Genomic DNA, 9,684 nt, shown 5'->3' on the forward strand with positions numbered 1-9,684 from the left:
GTCCCGTACCCGAGTCTGTGACAAGTGATGTGCGCTCCCTTGCCGCGTCCCTGTCCCCCCTTGTCCCCCGATGCCGCGGGCGGAGGCGCAGGCACAGGGCAGGGGTGATGCGACGGCAGCTCCCGGCTCCCCGCGGGGCGCTCCCGAGCAGCTCTCATTGGATTGCCGGGATTTCTGCCCTCCCGGAGCGGCGAGGGGATGGATGGCCGGGGGAGGCGGGGGGAGGCGGGGGCGGCCGCGGCTCCGCCGGCGCGGCCATAAAGCGCGGCGGGGCCGCGGCCACGCAGCGAGAGCCCGCCGTGGGACCGGCTCCGCGAGGGACACAGCGCCCAGAACAAGGTACCCGCGGCCCCGGCCCCTCTCCCGCCGGGAGCTGGGCTGCCCGGCCCCGGGAGCCCGTGCCCACCCACTTCCCAGCCAGCGTTTACCCGCTGCGCTTTGTTCCAGATGCAGAGGTGCACCGCTTTCCTGCTTCTGGCTTTAATCCTCTGTGCCGCCCTCTCGGAAACACTCGGGCTGGTTTTCTCAGTAAGTATCCGCGTCTCAGCCAGCGAGGGACCGCGAACCTCCCACGGATACACACTGCTCTTAGATAGGATTACAAAGGGTACAGCACTCAAAACCATTTTGGGCTATAAACAGTTTGCCTCTTTCTTTCTTTCTTTCTTTCTTTCTTTCTTTCTTTCTTTCTTTCTTTCTTTCTTTCTTTCTTTCTTTCTTTCTTTCTTTCTTTCTTTCTTTCTTTCTTTCTTTCTTTCTTTCTTTCTTTCTTTCCTTCTTTCCTTCTTTCCTTCTTTCCTTCTTTCCTTCTTTCTTTCTTTCCTTCTTTCTTTCCTTCTTTCTTTCCTTCTTTCTTTCTTTCCTTCTTTCTTTCCTTCTTTCTTTCCTTCTTTCCTTCCTTCCTTCCTTCCTTCCTTCCTTCCTTCCTTCCTTCTCAGATAATAATTTGGAGCTTTTGAATACTAGCTCTCTTGTAAAAAAAAAATTGCTATGACTAAGAATGTATAGTTGCTAGCCCAAAATTGAATGGGTGTCCCACCTTCCTCCCAAAGGATGATGTACATATGGACTTCTTTTATGAAGAGGCTGTCATGTAAATCCGAGCAAGAAAAAGAAGCACTGCCGTTTGCTAAGGTGGCTATCAGATGGTAATATAAACTTCACGTATAAAGTCGAAATTTCTGCCTCTGAAGTGTGATTTGCAGTCATCACTTACGTGGGTGTGAAACAGTCAAACCACATGGAAGTCAATAGCAACACTATAGACTTAGACAGGGAGGGAGCAAGAGCTCACCATGAATATTTACTTCAATATGATTTGCTTTGTTTTAAAATATTTTTTTCTTAATTTTGAGCCTTCAAAAAATTCTTTCTGCTAAGAGAATGTCCTTTTGAGTGTAGGTCGAGCAATAACATACTTGTGGTTTTTTCCTTTAAGGCGAAAGACAAAAGGGGTTGGACTTTGAATAGTGCTGGTTATCTACTCGGGCCACGTAAGTGAGGCACTTCTTTTATTCATTATTTCAAAATGCAAATATTGTGTTATTCACTTCTCTGTATACAACAATTTTATCTAAATCTGCAACAAACTCATTTGGAAAAATACTTGTTTATATGTTTGTTACATGCTTATCATAGAACTGAGGTGTCTGAGACAACAGCTGTTCTTTTCTAAGGAAGTGTGATGATGGGAGGCCTTATGTCCAGAAACACATCTGCTCACATTTTGTGCTTCTGAACTGTAATTTTCATATGACAAATATGTCACCACAAAAAGTGTCAAAAAACCCTATAGCATCATATACATCATGGTCAGAATAACAAAATGTGTACCTCTCCATGTATTTCAGATCTCACCTTTAAATCTTTTTACAAAATTTCACTACTTGACTTTATAAGACTACTTTTTTTTTAATTAAAGCAAAATAAATTAAAACAGTAACTTGCAAACTCAAGACTGTTAACAGTTCACTATGTGAAAAATCAATATACAAGGTGTTTGAAATACAGGAGTACTGGTTTACGGGTGGAGATAACAAATGCAGGTTGTAAGGAAAGTAATGCAGAACTAAGCTGTCTCAAATGTTTGTCCTTTTACCATTAATTCTTGTGAATGTGGTTACATTCATCACCAATGTTTCTGTATTTTCAATCTCAGTAACACATAGACAAATACTACACATACTTACTCTGATACTCTTCATTATTTTTAGCTAACAATAAGGAGACATAAAAAAAGAAAAGAAGTTTAATGCATCTTAAATGCATCTTTACTGCTTCTGTAAATGTCTGGAAGTATATTTGCCCAAAGCACATCTAAGCAAATTGGAAAAAACACTGTGGGGAAATGTGCTTGTCAAAGACTTCTATTTTGCATCTAAGACTGGATAATAGGAATCATCCTTTGTTGCAGGTCATATTGATCAGCTTTTACTGAGTCAATTAACTCCTCTGATTTTTAACTTATTTATCAGATGCAGTAGATAACCACAGATCTTTTAATGACAAGCATGGTTTCACTGGTAAACGTGAAGTACCACCCGATGAGGATATTAAAGCAGGTAATGAAGGTCTGGAAACAAGCATTTTTGATTTGTTTTTTATATCAAGTAATTTATTTACTCTTTAACTGACTACTTGGATACAAAACTATTTCTGCATTTCAACAGAAATCCTAATAAACATATGAAAGGAAGAAAATTACATTTGGCCACTCATTGTGATCTTTATATTGTCATAGATTACAATATCTAAGTGATTAGGAAAATAGATCATATTGCTTTGAAAAAAAACTTTGTTTTTTTTCTCTTTTCATATATTCAAGTAAGTATTTCAAATGCCACTCTAGCCCCTCCAGAGTTAATTGTTTTTTTGCAAAAGAGTCCATAAAGGTGACTTCAGTAATGAAGGCTGTAGAAAATACAAAGTCTCAGTATTTCCTATGATTAAGCAAGGTGGCTTATCTTCATTAAAAGATTGAGAACCTGGCCACAACTGAAGTCAAAATGCTTAGATGTTGCATGTATCAGAATTTAGCAAATGACAATGAAAAGGGTGCAGCCTTGTTCTGGATTTGTCATCCAAAGCTGGGCCTCTAAAATATATGTTTAGACTCCCTTATGAAGAGAAACTGACAATTTTTAGGTTTTATTTTGAACACCTATTTCAGGATGAGGTGCAGAAACTTCTAAAAAACCCTGTTTTATCTCCTGAGGTGATACTTAACCTGCTGCAGGCATCTAAAGTGAGCTGGGATGAACCTCACCCTTAGGCTGATAAAAGTGACCAGAATATTTCCTGAGTACATCTATCACTGCACCAATGGGGGCAAAACAAAGGTTTTGGAGCCTATTTTAAATAATACCTAGAACAGTGCAAATGTAGTTAACACTAAATAAGTTCATAAATAAAGGACATTTGATTAATTACAATCTCATACATGCATACTTTGTAAAGAGAAGTTTAATACAATTAATACATCTCTTAATTGTTAACACTCTCTGGAAGGACTGTCAGTTCAGTTCTGGCTTCTGGCACATTTACAGAGTCAGGCTTTGGGGTTTTTGTGTGGTATTTTTTTGGTGCTGTGTTTTAGTTTATTTTGTTAGTTTTTAAGGAAGAGAAAACCAACCCTGCTGTCTCAAATACCAGGATTAAAACAATATATGGCCAGTCAAAAACAATGTAAAAATAAGGGAGTTGTAATCCAGCAGCAGAGATCACTGTGCAACATGTTGTCATTTGTGTATATCCCAGGTCCCTTAAAGCAATATGAATTTAGGATTTATGGAACTTTCTTGCTGGGTACTGTTGAGCCTCCACAATTGCAGATAAACCCAACCAAACTTGTCAGGATGAGACTTCAAAATTACACAGCTGCCTCTGCTATGAACTTAATTCTCTTCCCTCACCAAATGTTTATTTGAAGCTGAAGTTTATTACAGAGTTCCTACCCAAAGGAGAGTTAAGCATATATATATATATATATATATATAATGCATAAGAAATGCATAAGGTAGTCAGTATATTATTTTAATTGAAAATGAAGGATTTCTCCTGATTATTTGCAAAAGCTTCTTAAAATGGCAATATATATGCACATATTATTTTATTAATTTGAAAGAGTTCCTGCGAAGGACTGTGCTCTCCTTGAAGGAATGCTGCAAAATTCATCAACTCTCCAGATAACCTAGAAAAATTTGTAACCTGTATTAGGGATTTAACACTAGGTCTAGCAAAAAAAAACCCACAACAAAACTACAACTATCTCTGAGCATAATTAATCAAATCTTCAAGTTACAAGATGAAAATTGTTTGTTTACTGAAATCTGCAAGTTATCCACTGTGCAGAATTAAGGTAAATAGCAGAGCAATACATAAGTACAATATTTCCGAGTCACGGAGGAAAAATATTTATCCAATAAATTTCACATGGATAATAAAATCTTGATAAAAATGTGAATAATATAATAATAATGAAAATTCATAACAGGTTAGGTGGGAATAAAAGCTAAGCAAAAATTCAAATAAAAGAGTATTATTAATGCAAATAATAATAACATCTTTGTGTGAGTTCAAAGACTGGAAGACAAGATTTTTAGGTGCCTATTATAAGTGCATTCTTAAATGCTTATTCTCCTTTTACCAGAATCCTTTGTGTCCCTTGCCACTCTCATCAATGTTTTAAATTTGTGCTACAGAGCTCAGTCTGCCTTCTGACCCGTCTGAGAATGCTTTCAGTGATGTAATAATGGACTGTTTGTTCTGGTGGCCACATGTGTGTGCAGAGAGTTTAAAATCTTGGGGAAATTATTCACCATTTGTTCTTAATAGAGAGCAGTTCTCCATCCTCCTAAAAATAGCAAGGTGTCTTCCTCCAGCTCCCGGCTGCTAGTTTTTTCTCTCATTTACAGATGCAGAAAGCATCCTTCTCAAAAGTGCAATAACAAGCAACCATTAGGCCATTAAAATAGCACCAAAAAGCTATTTTCACAAGCTTGAAGACAAGTGTATTGGATTAGATACCTATGTGAAAAACAGCTTTCTGGACTTTTAGAAAAGCATCCAGGCAAAGGTTTTGGGCCACAAATCACTTCTATATCACTTGAAATGCTTATTTGGAACAAAACAAGGCTATATGAATGAACTTTTAACTGTTCTGTAAAGCTGATGATTTTGTTTTCTAAATTTGAAATTTAACCTATCCCTGCAGGCTCAGGTGGGCACAAGGGAGAGAGCTGGGAACAGAGGATAACTCTCTTCTGCAACAGATCACATAAGGCCTAGAGATCACAACCATTAATGTGCCAAAGCAGCTGCTATGCAGCAATGGCACACAAGGCTGGGTGATTTTGATTCCAAGAATTGCAGTTACCTACCTATGAGGTAGGCTTTGCCCTGCCATGAAATGAGGTTTTTCCATCAAAGATTTTAAGGAAAATGTAATTTCAGATAGTTCTGGTGGCTTTTTTCCCCTCCCCAGATTACTCATAAACTTAGCCACAATATCTCACATGATGTTTTTGAACCATGTTAACTGTGAGTAACAACCAGCTTGTTCTACAGGGAACCTTGGAAGACCCCTGGCTGATGAAAACATTGTGCGCACAGTAATTGAATTCTTGACTTACTTGCATCTGAAAGGTTAGTGAGTACCTTTTAATCTTTCCCAAGTTCTGGTAGGAAATTTACTGAGGAGGCAGAACTGTCCCTTAATGTAAACATCTGCTGCAGATTTGAGTGTGCAAGACTTGCAACAGCACCTCTGGCATCACTGTGAGACACAGAGTGCAGGTGGTCCTGAGACACTGCAGCTCAGTGGAGACCTGATGTAGCAGAGGTCTGATAGCATTCCATCATGTGTTAGTGACAAAAGAAACACATCTCCCTTTTTGCACATATTCTACAATAAATATGAACGACAAAACTGCAACAAGACTAAGCTGAATGTTGGCAAACAGCTCAGAATGCCCTGAAGTACAAAACTCTGTGCAGCCTCACAGTTGTGACAGGAGTTGAAATGCTGAGCTTACAAGCTGATTCTGTAAGAATGGTAACTTTGCTCTGGAATTCAGTGAAGAAGCAATTTATCTGCTTCTGGGTTTTCATTAGTTTTGCTTAAAAAAAACCCAAACAAACACAATATTCATCTTTTAAAAACCTCTTCAGCTCTTCCTCATTTTGTCTACAAAATGCATAAAACCATAATAGACAGTTGCAAAGAAACCAACAGGTAGAAAAAAGTTATTCTACTGCAAACATTTGAGGATTTTTTTCTGTCTCAAAAAGTAGACAATTCCATAAATTAGTAACTTCCATGTTCTTACTTTTGTATAAAACAAATCATAAGCAACTTCGTGCCAAGTGTATGCTGTGGAACATGTGTGTACATTTGTGTTTTAATTTCATTATTAAAAGAGACTTTCAACAGATTGGTTCATTTTCTGCATACCTGAGATGCTTTTTACTCATTGCTTTCTGAATTATTTGTATCCACTGAAGGAAAATAATTCTCATTATTGAAAATGTGAACCCAGTGTTTATGGAATTGAATTTACATTTGAAAAAAATGTACATAGCTGGTTCTAAGGGCCTGAAATAATTCAAGTACATATTTGAAGTAGATTGTTAGCATATATATTTACTGTGGACAAAGTAGTAGTTTGTTTGTTGTACCACTGTGAAGAAAGAGCCCAAAACTCTCCTTTACTCTGCTGGGTGAGCCTAGGAAGTAAAATCAATATTTGAACACAGCAAAAAGGCTGTACAATAAGCTAAATCACACACCTTCTGAGCAGGCTAAAAGCTGCTAAATCAGACAAGAAAATAAAAAGTATTTCACAGACCTACAAATTACTTCTTCCCTGCAACGAAAAAGCTTAAAAAGCTCCCTTCTTAGGACAGTGATGACAAACAGTTGTTTTTATCTAGAAAAGGTGGTGGCATTACCATGTCCTCATGAAAAACAAAAAATGCATCTCCAGATCTGGCTTTTTGCAGACATAGTTCCTGTAGTCTCAGGTTGCAACAGAAACAGAATGTTATCACATATTATCTTTTAACAATATTTATTGAAAAGGCTTAGTACAAACTCTTACACAAACCCAGAACTGTAAATTAAGTAGGCAAAACCCATCTTTTTTCATTATAGAGGTCCTTCAACACATTTGCTTAAATGAAACTTTACTGCATTAAATGCATTGGTTTAGATATGTTCCTTGGTGGGGGAAGGGGGAACAACCCCACTCATGGGATTCAGATTCAGGCAATAGTTATTCAGATTAGATATACCTTTTAATCTGCAAGAAAAAGGCAGCTAAGAAATACCATGGTAATAACTAAAAGTGGCCTTCATCTTTTTAAGTGCTTCTCATAAAGAGCAACATGTAGAATGGCAGCTCTAATTAGATAATATTAAGTCTTATGAGATGCTGGGATCCAGCAATATCAACTGACATAATAAAATTAATGTAATTGTTGTTCTGTCGCTGCTGTTTCTAAAATGTTGAAATTATATCAGGAAGATATTATTGACATTCAAAAGAATATACCCCAGTATTTTATAAATTAAAATATGACAACTTCAAAGATTTGTCTTTTATAATTGAGAAAAGTATTAAAAATTATATTACTGAAACTGGATTTCATTACTTAACTGCTAAGATAAATATGCATGTTTACATGTGTGTTAATTATCTCTTTTTTTCTGTTTTTCAGAGGTGGGAGCACTTGACAAGCTACCTACACCAGAGGAAGTGAACCAGTCTTGAAGAATGAATTTTTATTTTGTTGCAGTGTAGATTTAGACTGAATCTAAACAAAAGACCAAAATGACCTGAAGTTAAGAAGTATAGTTTGCACTTATCTGATAAATGGTAAACAATGTTCTGCCCTCTGGTTGGTTTGTTGGATTATTTTTTGCCTCTTTTTTTTCCCTTCCCTCCCTCTCCTGCGATGTCATTGTGTATAATTTTGCTTTGGTAAATATTTTCTGTAGGTAAATGATAAAATAAAAATAAAGAGCAACAAAGTTGTTTCATTTTAAAAGTATGTACATACCAGCACACAATGCATAATATAGAAAGCCTGGGGTAAATTGTAAGATTATACTGCATCTATACTCTGCAATATTAGAGTATAATAAAACATATATACACACATATATATATTTGGTACTTTAAATAACAGAAAAACAACTTCAGAGTGCTGCCATGCAGAATCATTTTAAGTCACAGATCTGTCAATACTTCTGTGCTTCAAGGAACCATTGCATCCTGTTCATATTTTCATAGACAAGACATAAACTCCTGTGCATAACAAATTTCGTATTATTCACCTGTACTACACCATTGGCTGGAGCATACCTTGATGCAATGCAAATTTAAGTGTTCTGTGCAGGTTTCCACAAGTCTTATGTGTGGTGTTCCCATGTCATTGAGAACACTGGGGCTGCAATCTCAATGGAGAAAAGCTCCTGGCTGCTGCAAGATTAAAAATACACTTCATGAGAGGCTTCACTCTGAGCCCAGCAAAGCACTTGGATCCATGTTTAAGCCATGCAAAACAGCTTTGATGTACGGGACCAGGATGCTTGGCCTGCACCCAATAAATGTCAGATCGAGACTGGGGAAAGGTTTGAGAGGTTACAGAACCTTAGAAAGGTTTTTCATATTCAGATGACTTTCAGCCTCTGCACAGTGCAATGAAATATCATCCTTTCAAAATGCTGACGTGCACTGGAGTGCACAGACCGACAGAAAATTTGCAGACCTTTATTATCTAATCTGTTTTTCACTTTCAGCATAGCAGAATTCTAAAATCCAAGCCACTAGTGTGTGCTTTGTACCCACCCAGCTATTCAGGCTGTGCTCTTCCTGTGATAGTCACTCAGCCTCTGATCTCATGTCTGATGTTCTCACTTTCCAAAGTGTGAAAACACACTTCATATCACATCCTGTGAACGTCTGAGCAAACCCTTCACACTATGATTTACTGGATTTCTTTTTGTTTTTTTTCAGAGTATACACTGCTAATATACATGCTGCTAGTTCAATGTTATTTGGCAAATTTATGGGCTTCCCAAAATGTGAAAAAAACCACCAAAATGAAGTTTAACCTCTGTACATTAGCATAGCTCAGTAAGTCCAAACTCTCATTTCCACCAGTAATGCCCACGCTTCTCACACAACCTTGAAATAGAGCTCACAAAAATCAAGAGGTTTTCTTTTCATTGACTTCCATGGACTTTGCTCATTGACTGATAAATCCAGGATCTATTTGAAGAATTCAGTAGCAATCCATCTCTGGCAAAGCAGCTGAATCTATGATCAAATAAAAGGAACTTAATTTTCGTTCATTTTAGAATTTCTTTCCTTTTAAAAAAATAAATTTTTAGAAATAATAGGATAGAATTAGAAAACAGTTATTACTTTGATCCAATTGGCATACCTTCAGCTCCTTAGAGTTGGAGTCATCCTGTTAGAACAATTATTCAAAATCCTGAAATTTGAAATTATTTGAAATAGTGGAAAACTCATAGAATCAGGAAGATTTACAGCACTGTCTGAACAGGGAAGCTCACAAGGTTTTACATTGTGCTGCACTGTTATATATATTATAGAAACCAGATTATTATAAACTAATTACCAAAAGCAGTCCACATACTTTCATTTAATAATTTCTGCA

The 9,684-nt window shown here is 37.3% G+C and overlaps 1 protein-coding gene across 2 annotated transcripts; it reads left to right on the forward strand.

Moving 5' to 3' along the window:
- The first annotated feature begins 227 nt into the window (after positions 1–227).
- GAL (galanin and GMAP prepropeptide) lies at positions 228–8,029 on the forward strand. Of its 2 annotated transcripts, none has more exons than XM_021555103.3 (6): positions 228–339; positions 448–528; positions 1,439–1,493; positions 2,475–2,570; positions 5,566–5,643; positions 7,717–8,029. In XM_021555103.3, exons 2-6 carry the CDS (start codon positions 448–450, stop codon positions 7,767–7,769), a joined length of 363 nt encoding a protein of 120 aa, XP_021410778.1. In that variant the 5' UTR covers positions 228–339; the 3' UTR covers positions 7,770–8,029. The 2 variants fall into 2 exon arrangements, with proteins under 2 accessions (XP_021410778.1, XP_021410780.1); XM_021555105.3 differs by having other exon boundaries at positions 2,475–2,561.
- The last annotated feature ends 1,655 nt before the right edge of the window (positions 8,030–9,684 follow it).

Source organism: Lonchura striata, chromosome 5 (genome assembly GCF_050655825.1).
Source record: "Lonchura striata isolate lonStrDom1 chromosome 5, ASM5065582v1, whole genome shotgun sequence".
In the NCBI taxonomy this organism is placed as follows: domain Eukaryota; kingdom Metazoa; phylum Chordata; class Aves; order Passeriformes; family Estrildidae; genus Lonchura; species Lonchura striata.

Bases quoted from the DNA above. Each gene is read 5' to 3' on its own strand.
- GAL (XM_021555103.3), top strand. From the start codon at position 448: ATGCAGAGGTGCACCGCTTTCCTGCTTCTGGCTTTAATCCTCTGTGCC. The intron at 529-1,438 runs GTAAGTATCCGC...TTTTCCTTTAAG, and splicing joins CACTCGGGCTGGTTTTCTCA to GCGAAAGACAAAAGGGGTTG. The intron at 1,494-2,474 runs GTAAGTGAGGCA...CTTATTTATCAG, and splicing joins TGGTTATCTACTCGGGCCAC to ATGCAGTAGATAACCACAGA.